The sequence below is a fragment of the Lissotriton helveticus genome, chromosome 8, assembly GCF_964261635.1.
Source record: "Lissotriton helveticus chromosome 8, aLisHel1.1, whole genome shotgun sequence".
NCBI classification, from domain to species: domain Eukaryota; kingdom Metazoa; phylum Chordata; class Amphibia; order Caudata; family Salamandridae; genus Lissotriton; species Lissotriton helveticus.
The window spans coordinates 77,914,072-77,941,353 of NC_136069.1; the positions used below are offsets into that span (position 1 = coordinate 77,914,072).

General features: G+C 49.2%; 1 protein-coding gene across 2 annotated transcripts in view; it reads right to left on the reverse strand.

Annotated features, from left to right (window-relative positions):
- Nucleotides 1-27,282, reverse strand: part of ZDHHC23 (zDHHC palmitoyltransferase 23) — a 150,357-nt gene that overhangs the window by 10,475 nt on the left and 112,600 nt on the right. For both annotated transcript variants that reach the window (XM_078656657.1, XM_078656658.1), the window contains exon 4: nt 14,445-14,612. In XM_078656657.1, the coding sequence (XP_078512783.1) occupies nt 14,445-14,612 (168 nt within the window). The remainder of the gene's footprint in view (nt 1-14,444; nt 14,613-27,282) is intronic.

The window sequence follows — 27,282 nt, forward strand, 5'->3', positions numbered from 1 at the left end:
ACTGGTAAGCAGTGCAACACATGTCTAAGCAGGTTCATGTTTTCAAACTAAATCGCCAAGCACACCAAACAAGCCTTTCACGGAATAGTGAGCATTCTTGATAGGTATAAATATGTAGCTGCAAAAAGATGATCGTGGGAGGCAGCCGGGGTGGGGCAGGGGAGTAGGTGGTTGGCAGGGGGTAGTGGAATAAGGGCAGCCGTCAACATTCCGCTGCCACAGGTTTGCAACCCGAGGAAGCGGTCTGCAGTCCAAACCCCGCTTCACCGTCACGTTATGACAGAGAGGCTCTTGTGCAGTTTGCAAAGATACAGTTCTGGTGCTCCTAGGTACATAAAACTGTGCAGGCCGAAGAGGACTGATTCCGCTGACAACTTCACCTGATGCACAGTTCGCAACAGTTAACAGTGCACAGGGGCAACCATCACTTACCCTGGACCTCGGGATAGGGTATGCCAAGAATGGAGTGCTGGAGCAGCTGCTGACTTTTCAAGGCCTCATCTTGGGACACTTGACAGCTAGGCCAGTGCTCTGTTGGTTCTGAACTTCCTTGTGACTTAAAATGGTGTAGGTGTTAAAGAGCATCATGACATCTAACAAATTCCTGTCAGCTGCTCAAGCCCACTTCACCTTCATTTTGTTCTTTCAAAGGATGCACGGACATTTAATAGTACGTACCCTGTTTGCAATTACACACATTTTAGTGGGATAGCAGTCACCTGTCCTGGCCCTCTCTCGTCTGCAAAACAGTACAGGCAAGGGAGGACTCCGGCAGCTGACACCAGCTATGATAAGCTCTTCACAACTGTTAACAGGGCGTCAGCTAGCTATCTGTTGTGCTTTGTGACCCTTGACCCTTCCAGGTAGGTTGCTTCCCCTCCGCACAGCACCGCCTGTGCCCGTTCTCTCCGTCGCTGCCCCCGTCGGTCTCTGCCCGGTTTTCATTCTGCTCCACTTGCGGCCCCCGTGTCTCTCTGCCCATTTTTGCCTTCTGTGATTGCTTTCCCAGTCCTGAGGCGAAAAGCCGGGAGCTGGAGGTACGAAGACCTTGCTGAAATCTATTTTTAAAAAACACAACTGCTTTTAAAATTTCTGTTACATTGTGTGGTGTCACTTATTCTATCTCTGTGTTTGAAAAGCGCCACTACCTGACATCTTCTGCAGCACACAGACGATCTTGTCTCTGCTCACGCTTGGCTTTTCTCGAGCGGCCGCCATCAGCACAGGCGTGCGTGCCGGCAACGCCCCCTACAGGCCACGCCCCCTACAGGCCACGCCCCCTTTTACTCTGCCTATTTAAGCGCTGAACTGCTAGCGCTGGGCTGATTGCTTTCCCAGTCCTGAGGCGAAAAGCCGGGAGCTGGAGGTACGAAGACCTTGCTGAAATCTATTTTTAAAAAACACAACTGCTTTTAAAATTTCTGTTACATTGTGTGGTGTCACTTATTCTATCTCTGTGTTTGAAAAGCGCCACTACCTGACATCTTCTGCAGCGCACAGACGATCTTGTCTCTGCTCGCGCTTGGCTTTACTCGAGCGGCCGCCATCAGCACAGGTGTGCGCGCCGGCAACGCCCCCTACAGGCCACGCCCCCAACTGTTATATAAATGTGCATGCACAGGAAGCGCAGCGGACGAGCGCAGCGGGAGCGCCGTTTGCGCGCCGAAGGCGCGCCTAAGGCAAGCCCGTCTGCGCCCGTCCGCGACTGTCCGGGACTAGGGGCGCGTCACTCTGCCCCGCTCACCACCTATACCGCGGTCCAACTGCACAAGCTCCGGGGACCCTGGCCTATCGCTACCTCCACCTGTGCACGCATCCTCTCTCTTGGTCTTTCTCCTGCCGCTCCCTCTCACATCCCCCTTCCCACAGTTGACCCCTCTCTCTCGTCCAGTAGCATCACTCCTCCCACTACCCCTAAATCCCTCACGGTGTTCTATCTCAACACTCGATCAGCAGTCGCCCATGCACATGAACTCTCAGTCCTGCTCGATCTTCATGCCCCTGATCTTCTTTTCCTAACGGAGACCTGGTTTAGCGACGACTCCCTCCCCGCCCTATTAGCCACCTTACCGGCCTCTTACTACGCCCTTCGGGCTGATCGCCCTCCTGGCAGAGCTGGAGGCGGCGTGGCGGTCATCGCACGCACCGATCTCCCCTTTCAAATTCTGCCCCTGCCTGATATCGCGACCACTGAATACTTGGTTATTCGTACTACCTCCATTATGCCTCCTCTGACCTGTTTTCTCACCTACCGTCCTCCTCAATCCCCTTTACAGTTCCTTTCTGACTTCTTGGATGTCCTGGCTACCATTACAGTCAACAACTCTTCTATCCTACTCCTAGGCGACTTCAATTTCTGGCCTTCCGACCCAGCTGAATGTTCGTCCTCTAAGGAATTCTCTGAAACCCTCCAATCCCTCAATTTCACTCCCCATGTCCACTCCCCCACCCACATCAAGGGTCACACGCTTGACCAGATCTGGACCCTAAACTGCCCCGTGGAATCCCTCTCTATTTCACCTTGCACCTGGTCCGACCACATCCTTATCTCTTTCTCCCTACCTATTCACCCCCCAGCTAAACCCCCCCCGCCCCAAGAACATCTGGGTTCGAGCATGGGGCCGTGTTAACCCGGAAGACCTCCCCTCCCTTCTTACCACTTCCCTCCCCTCCCTGCAGGGCCTTTCTACCCTTTCCCAGGTTGAGGCCATAGATCAGTGGCTCTCCGCTGGCAGTGACTCTGTTGCCCCGCTCAAACGTATTACTTCCAAGCGCGACAAGGATGCCAACCGGTGGTTCAACGCAGAGCTTAAGGCCACCAAACTTACTGTACGCCGCGCGGAGCGGGCTTGGAGGAGAAGTTATTGCCCCACTTTAAGACTGGAGTATATCCACATCCTTACCCAGTACAAAAAAGACATCTTGGTGGCCAAAACCGCCTACTTCTCCTCCAAAATCCGTGCGGCTGAAAACCAGCCTAAGGAGATTTTCACGATTGTCCATAACCTGGCGTTCTCTGATAGAACAACTTTGAAGCCCGCCCCCTCCGAGGAACTCTGCCACTCCCTCAACAACTACTTCATCCATAAAATTTCTACTATCAAAGCTAATATCCCGCCCCCTTCTCCCGCCTTTGTTGACCCCCAATGCCCCCCTCCCAAGGGACAACTCACTGCCCTCCCCCCCATATCTAAGGAAGCCCTGTCTTCCTTGGTACCTTTGGTTAAATCTGGCTCTCCACTCGACCCCTGTCCTGCTCACATTCTCCGTCACATCTTTATTTCCTGCCCGGATCCTCCCCTTCACCTTCTCAACAGTTCTCTGGCCAAAGGTGTGGTTCCCTCCCCCTTGAAGTCCGCGGTTATTGTGCCGATTTTAAAAAAACCTGGGGTAGACCCCTCTGTCCCTGCCAATTTCCGCCCCATCTCCCTTTTACCTTTTCTGGCAAAGGTGCTCGAGCGCCATGTCACCGGCGCTTTAAGCTCCTTTGTAGAGACTCACGGAGCTCTTGCTCCCCGCCAGGCCGGCTTCCGCCCCGCACACTCCACAGAGTCCGTTGTTATCTCGGTCTTGGACAACCTCAGGGAGGGTATGGATACCAACCGGCGCCAGGCCCTTGTGCTCCTCGATCTCTCAGCCGCCTTCGACACGGTGGATCATACCATCTTGCTTTCCCGTGTCAGGGCGGCCGGGATCGGAGGGACCGCCTTGGTCTGGCTATCATCCTTCCTGAGCGACCGCACCCAGGCCGTTCGCCAGGGTGATTTTACAGCGGACGTCCGAAAAGTTCAGTGCGGGGTTCCCCAAGGCTCCTCCCTTTCCCCCCTCTTGTTCAATCTCTATATTGCCCCTCTTATCTTTTCTCTTCAACAAATGGAGGTCGCCGTATTTAATTATGCGGACGACCTCCAGCTGGTCTTTAACCTCTCCTCTTCTGTCCTTAATTTTCAATCTGTCATGCTCCACATCCGGGACTGGATGAACCACAATCACCTTAAACTCAACCCTGATAAGACCGAGCTGGTGTTGACGGGTGGTTCATCCAGCCCCTGGTCCCCTCTCTTCTGGCCCCCTTCTCTTGGCCCCTCTCCGGAACCCTCTACCTCTGTTAAAACCCTTGGTATAAAGCTCAACTCTCAACTCACTCTTCACTCCCAGGTCAGCTCTGTGGTATCTTCCTCTTTCCTTTCACTGCGTACTATACGCAGGGTGTCCCGTTTCTTCACCTTCTCTGCTCTCAAACTCATCCCCTTAGCCATGGTGGTGTCCCGCCTGGACTACGGCAACGCCCTATATGCAGGTATCCCGGCATATAGTTTACGGCGCTTGCAGCAGATACAAAACCAGGCGGCCCGCCTGGTTTTCAATCTTCCCAAATTTCACCGTTCTTCCCCTCTCTTGAAATCCCTGCACTGGCTCCCTGTGCGAGCCCGAATTCAATTCAAGCTCGCCTCCATCACCTTCTTGGCCCGACTGGACCTGGCTCCAGCTTTTATCTCCTCAGAGATCACCCCCTATGTACCCACCAGGGAACTCCGCTCGTCCTCCCAGTCCCTCCTCACTATCCCACGCTACCGGACAAAGAAGTGGGGAGGTTCGAAATTTGCTACCCTTGCCCCGATCCTCTGGAATTCCCTTCCCTTGGATCTGCGATCCATCGCCCTGTACCCGCAATTTCGCAAACATCTCAAAGCTTATTTGTTCACAAAATCCTTTGATTAAATCTCCAGCAGTCTTCCCCGTCTTTTAGCCCTGGATCTGGTTAGCAGTAGCGCCAAGAAACCGCAGGTGTACGAGCGCTCTACAAGTATTTTAAAACTCAAACTCAAAACTCTGTTGCATAGCTGCCCCTGCATTTCTGTGACCTTTCTGCCTTCTGTGCCACTCGTTTACCCCCGTTTTTTGTGACATTTCTGCCCTTTCTTGTGACCTTTTGCCCTCTGTGCTACTCGTTTCCCCCCGTTTTCTGTGACCTTTTTGCCCTTTCTTTGACCTTTTTGCCTTCTGTGCCACTCGTTTCCCCCTGTATTCTTGTGACCTTTTTGCCCTTTTTGTGACCTTTCTGCCCTCTGTGCCACTCGTTTCCCCCTCAATTGTTGTGCCCTTTTGCCTTCTGTTTCCTTCGTCGCCCCTCACTGTCCCCGCAACTGCGTCCCCTACGGCTCCGCCCCCCTGACTGCCCATTCACTGCCCCCGCCTCCCGCCTCCGCAAGCCTTTCTGCACACGCCCGCGCCTGGACCGCACCTGCCACCACTATGACACCAGCACTCTGCACGCTCTCAACCCCGGACGGACCCACAACTGCTTCAAGACCGCCCCGAAACGCACACACCAGCCACATAGCGGACAAACCACCTGCCAAGAAGGACCTCAACCACCTCCGATGCATACTACTGAACACCCGCTCCGCACGCAAACACGCCGTCGAGCTCTGGGACCTGCTCAACACAACCTCCCCAGAAGTCGCCTTCCTGACAGACCTGGTTGAATATCTCCTCCGCACCAGACATCGCCATAGCCATCCCAGATGGCTACAAGATCACCCGCAGAGACCGCACCAACGGAGTCGGAGGAGGAATCGCCATCGTCCACAAGAACAGCATCAGGGTCTCGACTAGCACTGCCGACGCGCTCAATACCGCCGAACACATGCATTTCCAGATCCACACAGACCCTAACTCCACCCTCAGAGGCACCTTCGTCTACCGACCCCCCGGACCCCGCCCCCAGAGTTCAGCGACTCCATTGCCGACTTTATCAGCACGCATGCCCTGACCTCCACCGACTACATCCTCCTTGGAGACCTGAACTTTCACCTTGAGAACAACAACGACAACAACTCCACAACCCTGATCGATAACCTCACCAACCACGGACTGAGACAACTTGTCAAAACGCCCACCCACTCCGCCAGCCACACGCTCAACCCAGTCTTTTCCTCAAGCCCGCACATCTCCGTTAGCCACACCGGCGAACTCCTGTGGACCGACCATTGCTGCATCTACTTCACCTTCCAGAAACCCACCACACACCACCGTACCCAACAGATACCCCGCCGCTGCTGGAACAAAATCACCGAAGACCAACTACATGCAAACCTTGCTCTCAGCCCACCCACCGAACCCTCTAACACCGCCGTCGCTGGCCACAACCTCAGACGCTGGATCGAGGACTGCGCCAACACCCTCACCCCGCTGAAGAACCCCCCCCCCCCCCAAACCGAGAAAACAGCAAGAGGGCCAGCTGGTTCACCCCAGAACTCCTAGATTCCAAGCAAGCCTGCCGGAAACTAGAGAAGAAATGGCAACGTGAACAAACTCCGGACAGCCACGCAGCACACAAGGACGCCGTCCGCAACCACCACCACCTCATCAGGGCTGCCAAGAAGACCTCCTTCAAAGACCGCCTCGACAACAACGCACACGACAGCAAGGAGCTCTTCAACATCGTGAAGGAACTCTCCAACCCCAGCTCCAACACCAACTGCATCACGCCGTCGCAAGCCCTGTGCGACTCCCTCGCCACCTTCTTCCACCGCAAGATAGCAGATATCCACGACAGCTTCAACACTCGTGTCGCTGTCTGTTGGGGCTGTCCAACAGACCCTCCGCACACCATCGACCACATCCCCTTGTTAGCTTGGACCAGGGTGAGCGTTGATGACACCATCAAGACCATGAGCACAATCCACTCCAGCTCACCGTCAGACCCATTCCCGCACCATGTCTTCAACAAAGCAAGCCGCTCCACCGCACCCCACCTACGCAACGTCATCCATCTCTCCCTTGAGACCGCGACCTTCCCAGAGAGCTGGAAATACGCTGAGATCAACGCCCTAACTCAAAAAACCCAAGGCAGACCCAAGAGACCTCAAGAACTTCCGACCCATCTCTCTGCTCCCCTTCCCGGCCAAGGTTATTGAGAAAATAGTTAACTGATAGCTAACCCGATACCTCGAAGAGAACAGAATCCTGGACCCTTCCCAGTCAGGGTTGTGCAGCAACCACAGCACCAAGACCGCCCTCATCGCTGCCACCGACATCAGGACCCTGCTAGACAACGGGGAGACTGCAGCACTCATCCTCCTAGACCTCTCCACCGCCTTCGACACCGTCTGCCACCACACACTACACGCACGCCTCCACGCGGCAGGGATCCGAGACAAGGCTCTGGAATGGACCACCTCCTTCCTCTCCGGCAGAACCCAGAGCGTCCGCCTCCCCCCGTTCCATTCCGAAGCCTCCGAGATCATCTGCGGCGTACCTCAAGGATCCACCCTCAGCCCGACACTGTTCAACATTTACATGGCCCCGCTCACACACGTCGCCCGACAGCACGACCTCAACATAATCTCCTACGCCGACAACACTCAACTGATCCTCTCCCTCACCAAGGACCCCATCACCGCCAAAGCCAACCTCCATGAAGGAATGAAGGCCGTTGCCGACTGGATGAAGATCAGCCGTCTGAAGCTGAACTCGGACAAGACGGAGGTCCTCATCCTCGGCTCCAACCCGTCAGCCTGGGATGACTCCTGGTGGCCAACGGCACTGGGTGCAGCCCCGACCCCAACCGACCACGCACGCAATCTGGGAATCATCCTCGACTCAACATTCTCAATGACAAAGCAAGTCAACGCCGTCTCCTCCTTCTGCTTCAACACCCTCCGCAAGATCTACTGATGGATCCCGATAGATACAAGAAAGACAGTCACCCAGGCCCTTGTCAGCAGCAGACTCGACTACGGAAACGTCCTCTACGTGGGAGCCCCGATCAAGCTTATCAATCGACTACAACGCATCCAAAACGCCTCCGCACGACTGATCCTCGATGTACCACGACACGGCCACCTCACCCCCCACCTGAGAAACCTACACTGGCTCCCCGTCAACAAGAGGATATCCTTCAAGCTCCTCGTCCATGCACACAAGGCACTCCACAAGACCGGCCCAGCCTACAACAGACGGCTCTCCTACACCCCAAACCGCCAGCTACGCTCCGCCGACCTCTCACTCGCCACGTCCCGTGCATCCGAAGAACAACCACCGGCGGGAGGTCCTTCTCCCACCTCACCGCCAAGACATGGAACACCCTCCCACTCAGCACCTTGAGACACTCGCGGGTATGTAGTACGCTTAAGAAATGACTGATTGATTGATTGCCTACCTCGCTCTAATTTTTAGGTTGAGCGTCAGAATGCATGCGCCGTTTGCAAGATATGTTGTATTCACTATACAGACCATAATCCCGCTTGCTGCTTACTATAGGTGGATTCCAGCTAAGCTCTTTTTTGCAGCCTCCTAATTGGTTCCCAACCCGATGCATCACTTATGTTTTGTTGTTCAGGAGCACCACTCAACAACGGACTGATTTCCATTGATTAGTGGACACTCGCTTTAACGTGGTACTATTTCTTCTACCACCATCACATTCCCCCTGCCTTCCATTTATCATAAAAAAATTGTGTTGCCAAGCACGTTCAGCGCGGCATACCGTGATTTCAAGGCTCCATTTTGGAGCCCGCCTTCATATTTACAACGTGGGCACAGCTCATTATGTTTGAGCACAGCAATCGCTTTCATGTTTTGTTTTTAAAATACCATGACAGCCGCTTCAAGGGCTTGCCACGCACACATTTATGTGCACGGGCGACGTGCTTTGTTAAGAGTAGGGCACCCGCTTTTACATTTACAAAAGCAATTACTTTAAGTCTCGTTCTTTCTTGTACGCAGGTTGGGAGTGGATAAGTAGCATGCACGCAGGGGGGTACAGCTCACGTCTATGGGTAGGTGGGGGCTCTCAGACTACTTGAATCACACAGTTAAGGCTTCCTCCCGTCAACGTGCAGCTCTTTTCACGGACACTGTACATACTCTACACTCTCTGGGTGTGTCATGTGAGGAAGGACGCCATCCATCTGAGTGCGTTCTCTATAATTCCGATATGGTGAAGTTGCTGGATGAGTGTGTGGTGTGAGACGGTGTTGAAAGCTGCACAGAGGTCCAGGAGGATTAGAGCTGCCTTTTCTCCTCTGTCCAGTATCGGATGTCGACTTGTGCTGGGATCAGGGCTGTCTAAGTGCTGTGGTTGGTCCTGAAGCCCGACTGGGATGGATCAAGTAGGTCGTTTCTTTCCAGATGTTTGGAGAATTGACCACCACGGGCTTCCAAGCAACGGTGAGAGTTGTGCAAGTGCACTGGATGCTCACATTTTTGCTTTTAACTCAAAAACTCCTGGGTGGAACTAAAATCAATAAACTCCACCCACTGATGGAAAGTCTGCCATGCATTAACATTCAGTTCTTTGTGCAGAGCATCACCTACAGTGATTCCTGTGGAGAAGACACTGGGTTTGTGAACTCCCTTATAAGTTTTGACCCTGTACCATGTTCAATAGGTGAAGGTTCACCAAGGTAGGCACATGCTGGTCAAGACGAGTCCCAGTTATAAGGGATTCAATTATGAGTGCCTCATAAAATGCTAGCGCTCATGCATACTACTATTTCATGGGTGTGGGAATTAAGGGGTTGTTGGTAAAATCGAATGGTTGATTTAATCCAATGGGTAAATTTCAGCAGGTAAAACTTAGCAAAATGTAGTAAGCAAAAATTTTTTTGTAAATATCGGGACATGCAGATGGTGCAGCAACGCATAGCATCATCACCATTTTGAGTTGATGCAGTCCACGGTCGTCATGAGTGTCCATGGACTACAACACACAGTCAGTTTTATATTTCATTTGCATGCTCATTTGGGAAGGTGTGGAGGACACTGAAGGATCCCAAACTGAGACCTGGGATTCAGGGTATGCAAACCCTGCCCCATATGTGTTTTATCCTTTGGGGATATAGGGTCTTTGCCCCATATCCTGAAATTTCCTCTGCCAGAGAATTCTCAGGTCCACACATTACACTTTAATTCCACTGCCCTGAAAAGCTTCATATGGAAAAAAAGGCTCTCTCATCGAATGGGACGCTTTTATCCTTTGTAAAACTGCAAACCTAGGCCCCTTAACTTCAGTGGACCAACACAGCCCTGATGTGCAAAAGTGTTAACTCTATCAAACGCATCAGGCCCCTTTTCCCAAGTTCTTATATCTCAAAAACTTCTGAATAGATTTAACATAAACCAAAGAAATAAAGCTTTCAGAAGAAAGGTCTACTTTCGGGCCATGTTTGGCAACAATCCGTTCAGCGATTTGTGCTGTAGGCATGAGCAAGCATTTCCTAAAGGAGCTAAAAAGGGGAAGCGCATCTTTTTCCACTCCCCCTTAACTATTATGCCCTGCAGTGATTCAGATTTTTCCTAAAAATATCTTAGAGTATACCCCATCCATGGTGTTTAGCCAACATGTTTTGGCTTAGCTTAATACCAAACAAGGCGAATGGCCTTCCTCAGGGCCACTGAAATCTCTGCCTAGTTTACATTCAGGCAGAAGAGGGATTAAGTAGGTGTAAAGTTGGCACCACACTCTTGACGAGCATGTGAATAAAGGGTGCAACAAACTTTACTAAAGAAAACGTATGGGAGATTATGTCGCATCTGTCTGCATGGTTTGAATGTAAACTAGGCAGGGATTTTAGGAGCCCTGAAGAAGGTCGTTGACCCGGTTGGGAATTGAACTAGGCTGAAACACATGGCTAAACACCATGGATGGAGGAAAGATTGTGTTCAACATACATTCATGTATAACATCTAAATCATATCTAGGTTACTCAATTAATAAACTGAAATCTTTGGGGCATACCCCAAGATATTTTTAGACATTTTTTGGATTCCTGCTTTTATTCAGTCACATTTATTAAGAATTCCTGGAATTGATGGAGTCCATTAAGGTGGTATCTACATACCTTGATGTGGCGAGGTCACCAATGATGACGCTTGACGTGAACATCTGTGGGTGAAGTGACCTCTCCACATCTATTTTTATATCTGCGAAGTCCGAGAGGTTAACACTAGTGGCTCCTCCTCTTAGACCTGAGCACCTGTTGTGTATAGTATTTATCTCAACAGAGTGTGTGCATAGTCTTCTGACCTCGCTGTGTGTCACCTTGTGTAAGCAGCAGAAAGTAAATGTGTACTAATATTAAATAAACAAAGTTACACAATTATTACTAAATTGTAACCTCACTCTTACCACAGTAGGAAGTGACTTGAGAAAACAGTGATTAATGTCTCACAGATTTCGATCTACAATTATTTTACAGAAGAAAACAGCTGAGGATGTACCCAAAGGGCCTTGTTAATGTGATTTTATCTCACTGCACAGATGTAAACCCTTTAGTTCTGGTTATGGTGAAACATCTTTGTTAATGACTACGGCAAATTAAAAGAAACATGATGGCATTAACCATTCATGCAGATCTACTGATAATATGCCCTGGAGTAACATTGTTGAGGAAAGGAAGGGGCATCATGACTCACTCAAGGCTTTGCCTCTCGGAAATAGTAGATCCTCCCCAAACTCATCAATATTGATAAATAGCACATTACAGTATGCACATCTGCACATATAACATTATATATAACATATATTATGTTAAAATTGGATGTATATAACCAGAGCCATAAGATGGAATGCCATTTCTTTCTAGATCTGATCCCATATATTAATCAAATAATTGGCTGAACAAAGTAGACTATATAAAAATAACTTTAAAAGTATTTGTAAATCTGAGTTGTATCCCTGCTACCAGACAAGATAGAAACAAGTGAGAAAAAGTCCAATGTTCAAGTAAAACTACACCTACGCTCATCAACCTCAAGCAGAATACACGTACCACCATCCTGATGCAACTACTAAAGGACATTTGCTTTGAGGCAAAAGGGCTCAAACAGAGTATGGGCAAGAAGGTAGCACTAGTAGTGGCTTCTGCTTAAGGGGAACAAGCTAGTACTGTAGTGTCCACTTAGAAAGCCAGGCATGCAAATAATCAGGCGAAGGAATTTAACATGCCATGAATAAAACTGAATGTTAAATAACTTTAATCATAATGCTCAAGTAAAGGATGGGTGTATACTGAACGTAGCTACATCCACAAGTGGATAAAAACAAAGTGATCAGGGATGGCTCAAATACTCACCATGGACCTTTCTTGGCCTCAAACCACATTATTTTCTTTAAGTCTGCAGAAGATCACCTATTATCAGTATTTACTCCTAATTCAATTAAGTACCAGGAGCTAGCTGGGCTTCTGAGGCATATGGGCCCAGATGTACGAAGCCATTTAGCATTTCTGAACAGACCAGATCTCTATTCAGGCCCGTTAAGAAATGCTAAATGGCCTTTTCAAATGTACAAAGAGCCAAAATCGGTTGCAATTTCCAATTTCTACCTGGTTGAAATCAGAAATTGCGACTGCAATTTAGGAATCACAAATTTGCGATTCCTAAAGCACATGTGCATAGCATTTGCTAAGTGCGAATCGGGCATTTAGGCAATGCTATTACCATTGACTTGAAGTTGATGGTAACCATGTGCAAAATTAAAAAATGCATTTAGAAATGCACTTTTTAATGTGACATTAAGCGCACATATGCCACTAGGGCACATGTGCACTAGTAGATTCAGTGGGCCTCAAGCCCAGAGACATCCTTGGCTTTGCATTTCTTAAATTGTGATTTCATATTAGGAAATCGCAATTTAGGAAATGCAATTGCCCATAGGCGGGAATGCAATGCCATTTCCTATTTCCGATTGTCTAATAGAGATTCCTACTTCTAAATCTGACCGTCAGACAGGATTGAGAAACAATATTGGACCCAATCAAACTGCTTTTATGTGAATTAGAGTGTGTAGGATAAGCATCTTCTTGGAAGGTTTTTAATATTGACTAAAGAAAAAACCTGACCTCCAAACAAGATTGAAAAACAATATAGGACTGAACCTAACTAAACTAGTTCCATGTGAATTAGCGGATTCCTATAAGGTGATTCAGTTTTTAACTAGACTGGAAAAATGTATTCATCCTTAAGAAGGCGGCCGTGAACATGCGGTACCAACCGAAACGCGTCGATGCATAGCTAAAACCTAATCTGGAAGACACCGAGGAACACAGTAGATATTAATTGTTCATGATACTCAGCTATATGAACAATGATCTAAGAAAGACTGGTTACCAAAAAAGACAAAAGCTATTGTCTCCTGTATTTTCCCTGTCTATATGTTTTTGTATTTTTCATAATTTGCAATACAGAATGTGTTTCATCCTGTCTTTCTTGAAAAAAAATTTTTAGTGATGGAGTTTTAATGTAGAACAGGATCAATACATTGTATTATTTAGCTTTTAAAATTTTGATTAAGAGATGAGATTAGATATATACCAATAAAATACGTTTTAAATTAACAGCAACATATAGGTGTGGTATTGACCGTAATGTTATCGGCGGTAAATGAGAAGTACGTAATGAGATCTAAGTGAAGGTGTAGAGTGTGATTGAACTTGCATTTACAATCCCAACGGGAATTTTTATTTTTGACTTTTCAGTCCAAATGGTGCACTGTCCCTTTGGGTAAGTGGGGCCTCTCTCCATTGCCTTGAATTCACATATTTCCAGGACCTATCTTTTTATGAATCACACAACATTTGGGAAAATCATGAGTCTAATTACTTCTACTCATTTAAATTTAGAATTTAGAAATTTTAATTTACAAATGTCCATAAATCCTTGAAATGTAGATGTTCAGATTAGGATTCCCAACAAGAATAACGATAACTGCCTCAGATATCCTGCCAGAACTAAAAGCCCTTTTTGCCACTTCTGCTTTTTCTCTAGGCAATGGCAATGCACTATTCACCAGTATTTAGAAGATTCTCCTAGAATCAGCCGAACCAACAAAAGACTGGGGCACTTGGCACATCCGGTATGACCTGTACACGCTGCCAATTCACTACAGCCAATTCACTACAGTCAGACTTCAGTGCCATAAATATAATCAAGCACACCAATCACATAAGCTGAACTGTGTAACCTACTCTTTAAATCACCCACCTAGATGGAGCATGTACCTACTTCCAGTAAAAACACTATCTGCCAAAGGGTTGAAAAGATGGACACATCCTTCCTTGGAAACAATGTTCAGACTCTTGACCATGGCAAGTCCATATTGGCAGTCCTAGCAGGACATTATCCCTTGAGGAAAATGATGTGTTAATTCCCAAAATATACAAGTCTAAATAGCCTGAAACTTGCAAAAAACATAACTAAGGTATTTAACAGGTCCTTTTAATTTACACTCAACAAAACTACTGAGCTAGTATTATTGGTTATAGGCAGCAATCAAATATCATGAGACTGCTTGTCCCTGATCAGTTGTACAAAAGAAGACAAACTACTTTTGTCGACACAGATAAAGACAATTTCATACTTTCCAAGTCAGGCATACTTAATGCGTACTCATTAAATAAAGTTCAAAATTGGCAACCAGCTGCAGATATTCTCACCTGTAATCTGCGTAGACCCCAGGGCAGTATAGCAGAGCTATGAATATACTCCGCCCCGGACAGATGGTGCCCAGTGTAAGTGTGATCCCATAGATGGCCGTCAAGAGAAAGAGGAAGAGGGCGCAGAGGAAGGAACGATGGTTGGATTCTCCAATACAGTTGTTAATCCTAGTTTAAAAAAAAAAAAATAGGGAGATGAGTAAAGCAATTTAGATTAAACTGCTATAACCACACATACCATAATAACAAGAGAGTTCAACCAGGTTCAAGCCCATGGTCTGCACTTGCCAACGCAAGATAGCAGGCAGAGTGCACACATGGCAATCAAGGCATTTGTCAATATGCAACATGAAGGGATGTGGGATAGGAAACAGGCATTCTGACGAAAATATACAAGTACGAAACCACAAACAGTTGACAGATGAAACCTTGACATTCCTGCATTTTGAAATTAGTAATTCATGTAAATTGTCATTTCCTTTCCTTCCAAAGTACAATTGATAGTACAAGCGACAAAATAAATTAGGTGAGAGTTTACTATAAATTATATCTATTTCACCACTCGGTGTTAGATGAAGGGACAATACATGTGATTATTACATTGAAATAACCAAAATAGGTCTTCTTTTTGTTTACAAAACAGAATTCAGAAAGACCCACTACCAAGGAAACGGGAAGTTGCATAAACTTAAATTTTAAACAAATAATTCCAACAGTCTAAATTTAGACCCGAATGAGGGGACGGCAAGGGACCAGTCGGGACTATCTGGGATGTATATGTCACAAAACTTGAGCCTAAAAGTGATCTCAGACTCCTGTGAGGACCGGACCAGATACCCTGCAGGGTAATGGGATAGGGAATGCTACAGGTGCAACATAGATACATCAAGGCGGCGTGACCCAAAAGCTGTTTAAATCTTGCATGCATTAAGATAGACTGAACTGATCAGATGCTATGGCAACTGTCTCCCACTCACAATTACTGAAAAATAGTGCCATTACCACACCTGCAACCGTGGAAACACCCCACACCCAGAGACTGAGGAAGTATTGCTCCACAATACTGTATTCCTCTGTATGCAGTCTTATTTTAACTCTTGCTACCTAGGACTAGGTTTACTAACCGGAAATAGTGCAAAGCTTCAGACAGGAGGATGCTCTGACACCACACAATGTTTAATGTATATGTTTGTAAGAGTCTGTGGGAATGCCAGTCCCGGTGCTGGGAAGCAAATGCCAATGTATAACTGCCAACGTAGTTTTTGTGCTGGTAAACACCTGCAAAGTTACTACCTTGATAAAATGCAATAAATATATTTAAAAAACATACTATTAGGCCTACACATAGTACACTTACCTAATCATCAGATGTTCAGTATTTGTGGACTCCTTAAAAAAAAATACAAATAATTCTCCCATAATGTACATTTTGTGTGTGCTACTAAAGCTGGTGCCAATCAGAATCAACAGACAAGTTTCAGCTATACTTGAGTAAGCGTAGATTACAGAAATTAAGAAAGCTCAACAGAAAGACTCAATCAAATAAACTTAAAAAAAACCTCCCTGAAGAAATAATATTCTCAATCTTTGAGGTGGAAGTGAAAATGCACTCTACAACCAATATATCTAATACTGATAGCAGTATCTATAGTAAGGATCATGGTTTGAACCAAAAAAAATGTAATTATTGTACCAAATAGTTTTGACTTGAAACTTTTTTTAAACAACGATGGTCTTACTACAGCAGTAACAAGTCTTATTCAAGTTACAAAAAGACATTATTGCAAGGCATATCATCAATGTTAAAATATTAGAAGTGATCTATCAAAACAGCAAGGGCAGCAAGTGTGTACCAGCTACTGAACTAAGGAGTCCCTTAACTCGTTTAATTAAAATTTCAGATAAAAATAGTAGTCTACAGACCTCAAAGAATCTCTATCCTATGCAAGTTATGGTGAATGAAAATCACTGAAAAAATGATTTTATTTCAGCTGGAAGTCCTTAGCACAGCCACATAGGAATATCAGTCAATTCTAAACAGGTTGGAAACAATTTATTAGCAGAATTATGCCCCAACAGCCCAACTTGATTTCTGCCCAACATATCCTTCAGGACATTCAGACAAAACAGGATTATTGAGTACTTATGAGTTTAACAATATTAACTTTCAAAATCTGATTATGAAGTTTATCAAAGGTCCAGCTATGGGTAGAGAAATCATGTGCCACTTCTGGTCATCAGGATCATGGCTCACCTATATTTGGTACACAAATAAAATGACCTTGTGGATTGTGGAATAGAACTGAAACAAGCTGAATAGAAAAATACACCCCCATACTAAAACTCTCGCAGCAAAGGTATTCCTTCAGGGTCCGACTAAGACGCTTACAATTTTGCAATAGTACAGATAACTTCTTGACTAATGAAGTTTATTACTTTAAAAAAATAAAGCTTATCAATGATCCGATAATAAAAAGGAAAATGTGTATTATAATTCCAGCTGTCGCTGGATTTGCAAATAAATATAATCTATTTACATCCAAATTCGTAATGGATCAACAGAATTCCTGATAATGCATCATCAATCTCAAGATTTCACAATAGAAGTGTAAAGGTAAGGTATTAGACATTGCAGGACAAAATCAGAGGAACAGCTGTACTTAATTTTGTAGCCCTACATCACATAATTTGTCTACAGGAAACCTGAACAAATGAGTCTAGAAGCATTTTTCACATTGAAGTTTTTGAAGTGCTTACAACAAAGAGTAGAACGGGAAGACAAAGTGGAGGTTCTGCTCTTTAACAACTAACTGGAGGCTAAAAACTCAACTATTCTTGTAAAAACATCCAACGTTCTTGCTGTTCAAGAATAATTAAAAACCAAATCCCATTTGCTGATAGTAAATATATATGAATCACCCCAAATAATGAAAAAAATTCAGGATTTTGATTTTCTTGGCTAGATTGGAGAAATTATTTGATACCTTCCACAAGACAGCAATAATCTTAACTGGGATGGTAATGCAAACATATTGCAAACTACAAAATCAGGAGAGGTTGATGATACAAAATGGTGGCCGTGCCTTGCTGAGGCTCCGCGACGGACGGGGACCCTTTTACCGATTCCAGCGTCCATTCCTGGAATCAAGCACAGTCCCCACAATCGGAACCCGTGGGGCACCCGGCGCTGTGCAGGGGCCACGGAAGCGGCACCGCCATCGGGACGAACCGGGCCCGTCGAGATACCCGGTGACAGGGGACAAGAAGGCGGCTGATCACCCAGAGAGCGGAGGGCGACCCGTCTACCCAAGCGGCGGACTGGAGCGGTGACCCCCGTGCCCGGAGTTGGAGCGCGGGGGCAGACAGGTCGCAGCACACCTCAGCATTGAGAGGACGGTCGCGGCGATTGTCACACACCGGGTCTCACCATGCGGAGCACAGCAGTGGGCGGGTGTCAGGCCGAGCGGCACTGAGCGGCGGAGCGGGACTGCGGCTTCCCTCGGCGCAGCGAGAAGAACGGCGGCTGACTCCCTCCCCAGAGCAGGGGCACCGGGTGAGAGGCGGCCGTGGAGAGGAGTGGGGGAGTGGGGGCCATCCCTGCCGCCAAAGCCCAGTGCCTGACCTGGAATACCTCTGCACTTGGTAGCCAGCAGCCCGGAGATGCCTCATGGGAGGCAGCCCGCCATACACCACCGCCCTCAGGCAGGGGAAAAGACGGGGCGCAGTGTGTCCACCAGCTCGACCCCACATAGTACGGAGACTGACCACAAAAGGCGGCAGATCTTTCTCTGCTTTGGTACCCAAAATTTGGAATAAACTCCCTGAATCCCTCCGTAAAGAAGGTAATCTCCTTCGTTTCAGGAAAATCCTAAAAACAACCCTATTCAGGGAGGCGTTGAGCTCAGTTTAGCTCTACTTTGGGTAGATCTTTCATTCTGCTAAATAAGTAGTTATGCCTTTTTGGTCATAAGCGCCTTGAGACCTGCCGGTGAGATGGCACTATATAAGCCGGAAATAACAATAACAATAACAGTGTGGGGGACACCGCAGACAGTCATCAGCAACAGGGGTTCCCCCCCCCCCAGAGCTGCCAGACGTGGGGGGGGGGAGGGTGACACCCCCCGCCGCAGGGACAGGACTGGATCATTGACACGACACCCACTTGGTGCCCACCTCTGACCACAGTCGAGGGAGTGACCCTCCCGGACTCAGCAGCTAAACCGCGCACCTACACCGGCTGCCCAGGCAGGGGGTGGAGTTTACTCAGACCCCAACCCGGAGGAACCAGATACCAACAACGACAACCGTCGTGCCCAACAGTGCGACAAACGACCCCTCTATCGTCCAGGTGGCACAATGGGGAAGCTCCGACACACGCAACTTACCGTGGTGCCAGAGACGGCACCTGGGAATATGCCGCAAGACAGGGATCACGTCGACCGCGACCCCCCCGGAACAGTCGATATCGGACAAGCTGGACCGCGTTCTGGCCACCATCGAGCACTCCAGGGTGTCCATGGAAGAAAACTGGGCACTCTCGCGACGGACGTCAGCCTCGTGAAGGACGACCATCGGAAGTTGGCGGACAAGGACCGCGAAGGGGGAAAGATCATGCGGACCTGCTGCCCCTGGTGAAGGACCAACAAAAGACAATCAGTGCTGTCCTGACCCGATGGAGGAACGCATGACTGACTTGGAGGGGTGTTCACGATGCTGTAATATACGGGTCCTAGGCCTGCCGGAAGGTATCGAGGGACAAGACCCGGTAAGCCACATGGAAGAGTGGGTGATATCCTTCACCCCGGAGACTGACCGGTCGGCGTTCTTTTCCACCGAGCGCACCCATCGAGTTCCCGCGCGCAAGCCCCGACTAGGAGCCCCACCCCGCCCGATGTTAGCAAAATTCCTCCACTTCAAAGACCAGGATGCAGTACTCAGAGCCGCGAGACGATCCGGCCCATTTCGGGTTGAAGACAAACTAGTGATGGTCTTTCCGGATTATGCCCGGGTGGTCCAGCAGCAAAGGTCGTTATTCCTGGAGGTGAAACTCGGTTGAGAGCGAATGACATCCAATACTTACGGTTATTCCCCGCAAGACTTAGAATCATCTACAAGGATTCAACCTTGTTTTTTACTTGCGCAGAGGAGGCACGTGACTGGGCGGATATGCAGTGTCCGCGATCCCCCGGGCCGGAGTGTGGGCAGAGACACAGGGCACAGCGATCCAGGAAACGTAGCCAAAACAGTGGGCGCACGGGCAGGAACGCCATAACACGCAGTCCTGCATCCAACTCACCGGATTTGGAACTCATCATGCAAGAACGCCGGGAAGTCCTCCGAGCAGTCTCATCATTGCAGGCCTCGCCGCGCTCGGACGACGTGGATGGGGCCCCATGGCTGTTCTCCTCCGCGGGGGAGGACGACAGCGACGAATCATCGTCCAAAGGGGACTCGATCACCATGCCAAGAGTTACGCCACAGACGTCAGATCTTATAAACTGAGGAGCGCGTAGAGCCACACGTTACAGTATGCCAGAGTAGCATTGCTCCCAACCCCTGGCAGCACACACATGTAGGAGACCCTAATTTCGGGTAGGCCAGGAACCCCGACTGCACCCCCGGGGCCCACTTCGGGCACGCGCACCCCAGGGTTCCACATCTCTCAGGGATCAGATGACACACATTAATCCTGCGCACACCCGTCCGCGGACCCCCTCGCATGCACGCACCACCACCCCATGGTTACTAATTGTTCGTAGACGCTCTCCTTTACTTAGCGGGTTAGTTTGGACGTATCGCTCCAGGCGGTAGGTCCCCTGTATTGGGACAGTTTCCCGACCCCAGTTCTCAGTTTACCCACCCCATGCACCATGACCTCTAGTTACTCCCCATATGTAGGGCAGGGGCATATACATACCACGTCGCACAGCTTCATATATGACACCCAACAGCAAGGGATGGGAGACCCCACGCGCACGCAGACCGTGGGCCAGCCGAATGCGGCATTGAACACACCATGGCACATACAGACGTCAGGTTTTTAACTCTAAATGTACGGGGGATGCACACGGCCAAAAAGCGATATGCGATATATGCGTACATTAAACGGCAACAGGCGCAGATCATATCCCTTCAAGAAACACATCTCACGAGGGAGGAATTGGGTAGGCTGCAACGGAAATGGAGGGGCCTTTTTTGCGGTACCACATACCCAGCATTCGCAAGAGGGGCGCTAATCTGGATTCGACCTGGAGTACCTTTCAGAGAACTGGGCAGAAAAGTAGACCCAGAGGGTCTACTGGAGGGGTTATTGGACGGGCAACCTACTATCCTAGTTTGCAGCATCTATGCCCCAAATACGGATCAAACACCATTCTGGGGGACGCTGACGAGTACCCTAGCAGGCTTCACACATTCCCCATGGACTGGGAGGGGATTACAATTGTTCCATGGACCTAGCATTAGATCGGTCCCACTCCCCAGCCCACGCGAACACTGCTGCTTTTCGGGCCTTGGCGGCCCATTGGTCCCTCACGGATGCCTGGCGCCACATCTACCCAGCCGCCAAAATGTATTCCATCCACTCGATCCCCCACAATCTGCGAATCCGCTGAGACCGCTTTTTATGTATGCAATCTCTTCTGCCGCGCATCAGCCACTCAGACTACTTGGGCAGGGTGGTTTCGGACCACGACGCGCACACAGTGACCCTCGCATGGCGCCCACCCACACCTCCGATCCCCACATGGCGTCTCCCCAAAGACTGCCTTCAGGACCCAGTGTTCAAGAATGAACAAACCGACACCACCCGCCATTACTTTGCAGAAAACAGGGGCACTGCAGCGACTAGATCCCTAGAATGGGATGCATTTAAAGTAGTCTCAAGGGGCACATGTATCAGACAGATCACAGAAGTGAAGCAGACCCTGGAGAGGGCAGTGCACACCACAGAACAAGTAGCGCAGTTATCTAAAGAGGCAGATCAGAGAGCAGTCCCCCCCACACAATTAGCGGAGGCCAAAACCAAATACGAGGAGGCGTGTGCGGATTTGCGGCACTATAACTTTCGCACTTACACCATTAGAGCCCACAGTGAAGGGAACCGGGCCGGCACACTGCTGGTGTGACTCATCCGCAAGAACACACAAACACAACCGATCACCAGCATCCGGGGGAGTTGGTCTATGCGCAAGCTGACATAGTCTTGGCCTTTTATGACTATTACACCATACTGTACAGGGAAACAACCCCGGAGAGGGAGGGCCACATTCGACACATGCTACACACAGATGCTCTGATCACAGACGAGGGACGAGCAGCGCTCGATGTTCTGATAACGGTGGCGGAGGTTCAACTCGCCATTCGCCGACTTGCTAAAAATAAGGCTCCGGGTCATGACGGATTCCCGGGCGAACTCTATACCACATTCTCCCAGCAGCTGGCCCCACAGCTCTACACGGTCTTTCGAGAAGCATTAGAGGTGGGCTTGCTACCCCAGTCGATGCGGGTTTCCACACTGGTGACGTTCCCCAAACCCGATCGGGACCCTTTGCTTCGCACGTCCTATCGGCCAATAACCCTGCTGACCACAGACTGCAAAATTCTAGGGCGAATTCTGGCAGACAGGCTTACGGAAGTTCTCCCCCAGTTCCAAGCCTGGATCCCTCAGAATCCAAGAGTTATCGACCCATCGCATCCCTCCCCTTCCCGTCAAAAATATTCGAAAAATGTATGAATCATCAGCTGGCCAATTACATCGATCAGAATAATCTTCTTGATGATACCTAATTCGGATTCAGGAAGGGTCATGGGACTGAAACTGCCCTGATAAAGGCAGCAGATGAGGTCAGAGTGATTATGGATCAAGGAGGCGCAGCAGTTCTGATATTATTGGACCGGTCTGCGGCCTTCGACACAGTCGATCATAACATTTTGATCGACCGTGTAGGAAAGATTGGCATTCAAGACAAAGCCAAATCACTGCTGACTTCCTTTCTGTCTGGCCGTGAGCAGTCAGTTAAACTGGGTGACTTCTTCTCCCCTGTTTTCACCTTACCGTGTGGTGTTCCCCAGGGATCCTCATTAAGTCCAACGCTATTTAACATCTATGTGTCGAACCTGGCGAGGGTCATTAAATCATGCGGTATTGTGTTAACATCCTACGCTGATGATACCCAGTTGGTACTGGCTGTTCATAACAACGGAGGAGCAGTTACGGCCAATTTTCAGGATGGTATGATGGCCATCAGTTCCTAGATGGATCACAATTGTTTAAAATTAAACTCAGCCAAGACGGAGGTCATGATCTTTGGTAGCCTGACCCCGTCTTGGTCTCCAGCATGGTGGCCTTCTGATCTAGGCCCCCCCCCCGACACTGGTTAATAAAGTCAGGAACCTAGGGGTTTTATTTGACAATAAACTGTCATTGGTAAGCCATGCCAATGCGGTAGTCTCAGCATCTTTCTATACTTTGAGGATGGTCAAGAAACTACTGCCGTTTCTCCCAGCCAGCGCGGGCAAAACCTTGATGTGTACTTTAGTTCTATCTAAGGTTGACTGCTGTAATGGATTATTACTAAATGCCCAAGAGCAAGTCCTAAATAAGTTACAACTTGTCCAAAACGCTGCTGCCAGAATCCTGACCCATACTCCAAAATTCTCGTCCATCTCCCCGATTATCCGACAACTGCACTGGCTCCCGGTTAGGAGCCGCACCTAATTTAAGGCGCTATGTATCACCTATTAGGCCAGGAATAACATAGGGCCAGAATTTTTAAAGAAAGCCTTGTCTGCTGACACGCCCAAAAGAGCCTTGCGCTCATCCACAACTAATCTGCTTCCAATTCCTCGCACTAAAAAAGTGAACTGGGGGGGACAGACGCTTCACAGTCGCTGTCTCCAGGCTGTGGAACACTCCCCCCCTCCATATAAAATCCAGTCCTTCTCTGATGACGTTCCGGAGACAATTAAAAACATGGCTTTTTAATCAGTAAGAACTTGACCTCTCTATGCACCTGATCTGAACAGCGCCGAGACACCTTAGGGTATTTGCGCGCTATATAAATAGTATAAATAAATCCATCCGGATCAGAGCGGGTTCATCCCCGAGAGGAATACCGCCCAGAATCTCCGCTGGCTGTTCCAGGTCCAGGATGGGGTGCGGGGTAGGTTCCCACAGGCGGCGTGCCTCGTCCTGGCCCTTGAGAAGGCGTTCGACACCCTGGCGTGGCAATATCTTTACGAGGTGCTGCAAAAAGCGGGCGTGGGCCCCACTTCCTCGCATACACTCGACCTACATCACTACAAGGGTACGGATAGGTCATTCGGTCTCCTCTCCCATTCCAATCCAACGCGGTACACGCCAGGGGTGTCCCCTGTCCCCCGTCATTTTTGCCCTTGCAATGGAGCCACTGGCGGCACGACTGCGGGAGGTGGGCCAGCACTGGGGCATTCCGTTGGGGGAGAGCATGCACTGCGTCTACCTCTATGCGGATGACCTCCTCATTTATGTCAGGGACTTTGCTGCGGACCTTACCACCATCTGGACCACGCTCTCGGATTTTGAGAGGGCGACGGGACTGCGTGTGAATTGGGAGAAATCCTCTCTCTACCCCCTGCACTCAAATACTCCACACAGGGAAATCCGTCTGGGAGATGCTTCACTGGCTTGGACGGGGGATTCCCCGAGATATTTGGGAATCAGACTCTACCACGAGCCCCGGGACCTCTTGGAGGGTAATCATTACCGCGCCCTCCGGGGCCTTAAAGGCCAAATCGGTTTCTGGAGAACTCTGCCCCTAGGTCCCATAGGCAGGGTCGCATTAACGAAAATGATAATGGTGCCTCGGCTTCTCTATTACTTCGCAAATGTCCCCGTGGTTCCCCCCCGGTCCTTCTTTCAGGAGTTGAACTCATTGCGGGTATCCCTGATTTGGGGGCGGGGCCGCTGCCGAGTGGCCCTATCGACCTCGCGATAGGGGAGGGATGGACGCCCCCTCATTTGAAGCCTACTTTTTGGTGGCGCAGTTGCAGTGGCTGTCAAGCTGGACCTCACAACGTAACCTGAGAGAAACAATGGCCCAAGGCGGGCAGCTGGCGGTCCCAGAACTAACCCGAATGCTACTCTCTGGCACAAAGCCCAAACCGACGCATCCACTGTTGGTTAAAGTGGCTAGGACCTGTACGATGCGGATCCACCGCATGTCCAAGGGGTCGCCGGTGTATTCCCCTTTGTTGCCTCTAGCAGGGCTCCCGAAGGGATCGGAGTTTCACACTGCGAGGGACCTTCGGGTTTGGACTGAGCACCAACTCACAGAAACGGAGGCCTCGTTTACCGACAGTCAGCTAGCCTAGTTCACGGCCCTGGCCGAGGAAAGCGGGCTCCTGCCAGGTCAATTCCTGCTGCCTCGGCAACTAGTAGCGGAATGTGGGCGGACCTGGGACCTCAGGGACGGGGAACCTACCACTCACCCGGTGGCACATACGTTGCTACATATGGGAGCGGGTAGACACCATATCACATGGATATACAAATCCATCATCGAACTTACACAAGTGTCCGCTGGGAGGAGGATTTCGGACGTAGCCTCCATGACGGGGAGTGGGGGACGGCCCTAGAACATCACAAAAAAGTGTCCCGCAACCAGCGATTCAAGAATGTCCGTTCAACGTATTGCACCACCCCTACCTCACGCCGGCACGGCTTAAACGCTTCTACCCGACGTCCCACTTTGAATGCCCCCGATGTAAAACCCCGGACGCCCCATTCATGCACATGTTTTGGACCTGCCCCGGTTTGCAAACCCTGTGGATGACAGTACACACTACACTGCAAACAGTCACCGGCCTCACAATGTTTCACACGTGGGAAGCCTGCACCCTGGGTATTTTTAGACGCAATAAAAAAAGAAAGTGGAGACCAAGTTTGCTCTCCTGGCTATACTGTTAGTGAAACGCAGCATTGCTACGCATTGGCGCGCGGCTGAGGGTCCCCCAATTGTGGCCTGGTGGGGGGCGGTAAAGAAATGGGCCGCAGCCGAGGAAGACCTTATCCGCCAAGAAGAAGCCCGCGGCATACGCAGATGCCCCTTATCCCTAGAATGGGCGACACTTCTACATAGCTTTCAACAAGCACAACCCGCAGGTACTGACCCAGAGCAGAGTCCGCGAGCGACACCAGGCTCACACGCCCCCTCACCGGTCCATGAGCACCACCCCACCGACTCCCTCCTAAACAACCCTTTTGGTTCCGCGATATCACCTGGCATGAAGCAAGGTGTCAGAAGTCTGTGGATCGACACGGACCATTGTCACTCTGGCTCCACTTCTGTATGACCCCAAAGCCCTCCCCTCCCTCCCTCCCCGGATCCTACTCCCACCCGGTTTTAAGTCCCTTAGTTGAAGTTAGAATTTGGCTTGCCATTTCATGATACCCGACACGAGGGACTTTGGACTAGAGACAGTCATATGCATCAGAGAACCTCGGTGCACATACCACTGCATAGTCTAGTTATCACCTCCGGACATTTACGGCGAAAGTGGTGGGGGGGCCCTCCCCCTTGATAACCGAGTCACATTTTCGATGACATCCCCCACCACTGCCAGGCATGTAAATAGAATGCATTGATAGTAATGTAACACGACTGAATTTACTGCTTGGATGAAGTGCATGAAATGTAAAATCCAATCAAAAAGGTTTAAAAAAAAAAAAAAATGTCTGACCTAATCATGAATTATGGACTCCAAAGGCGGAAGCAGCAACCCTACAATTCTGCAGCCACATGCACCATTTATAACCTGTGCAGAGGTGTGCTATGACCGAAGTGTTCTTTCTTGGTCCTGATATAGTGGTCTATTCTCCAAAGGTTTATAGCTCACTAAGAGAGGTGAGCTCAGCAAGTATGAGGGGAAAGTTGTGTTGAATATAAAATACGTGCAGGTGAATTGCAACAGTCTTAAAGAACAAGTTACTTAACTTCAGTACTGATGTACCTGTAAGACATATGTAGTTATGGATTCCTTACCTTCGAATTACCCCCAGGGGTTAGACTGGATACGGAGAAATTTTTTTCTTAGCAGTACCCCTGCTTGTCGGTAGATGGCGTTGGTCGGCTCCGCGTTGGTCATCGGCGTCATGGTCGCCAGGATGAAGTTAAGGATTTTACTTAGACACCGCCCCTGCGCGCTGACGTCCGTTCTGACACGACTTTCCACGCCAGTGGTGCACCAATGGTGCACAAAACTCTGGTCCTAGAAGGGACTCCCTACCTCTGGAAGTCAATATGAAGAACAGGGAGGATGGGTTTGGGCGGTAAGGAATCTATAACTACATATGTATCTTACAGATACATCGTTACCAAAGGTAAGTAACTTGTGCAACTGAGAGAGACTGTAGGTATAGATTCCTTACCTTAGAATAAATACCCAGGCAATGCCAACCCCAGAGGTGGGTCAGCAAACTAAATTCACACCAGGAAGTCCTGGAGAACCGAACGGCCGAAAAAGCGGTCTCTCCGGACTTGGCTGTACAGGCAGTAATGCTTGGTGAATGTGTGCAAGGATGCCCATGTGGCTGCCTGACAGATGTCAAGTAAGGGAACTCCACCTCCCAAAGCAGTAGTGGCTGCCGTCGGCATTGTACAGTGAGCGCGCAGTCCCCCTCGAGGTTCCTTTTTAGCCAAAGAACAGCAGATCGTGATGCCCTTCAGAAACCTGTTAACGATCAGGGACTTGAATTTGAAAATATTTATAGAGCGCACGACTACCAAGCGGTTTCTTGGCGCTAGGGATGCAGACCCATGGTCAGGACGGGAAGTGGGCCGCTATTGTGGGAAGGCTT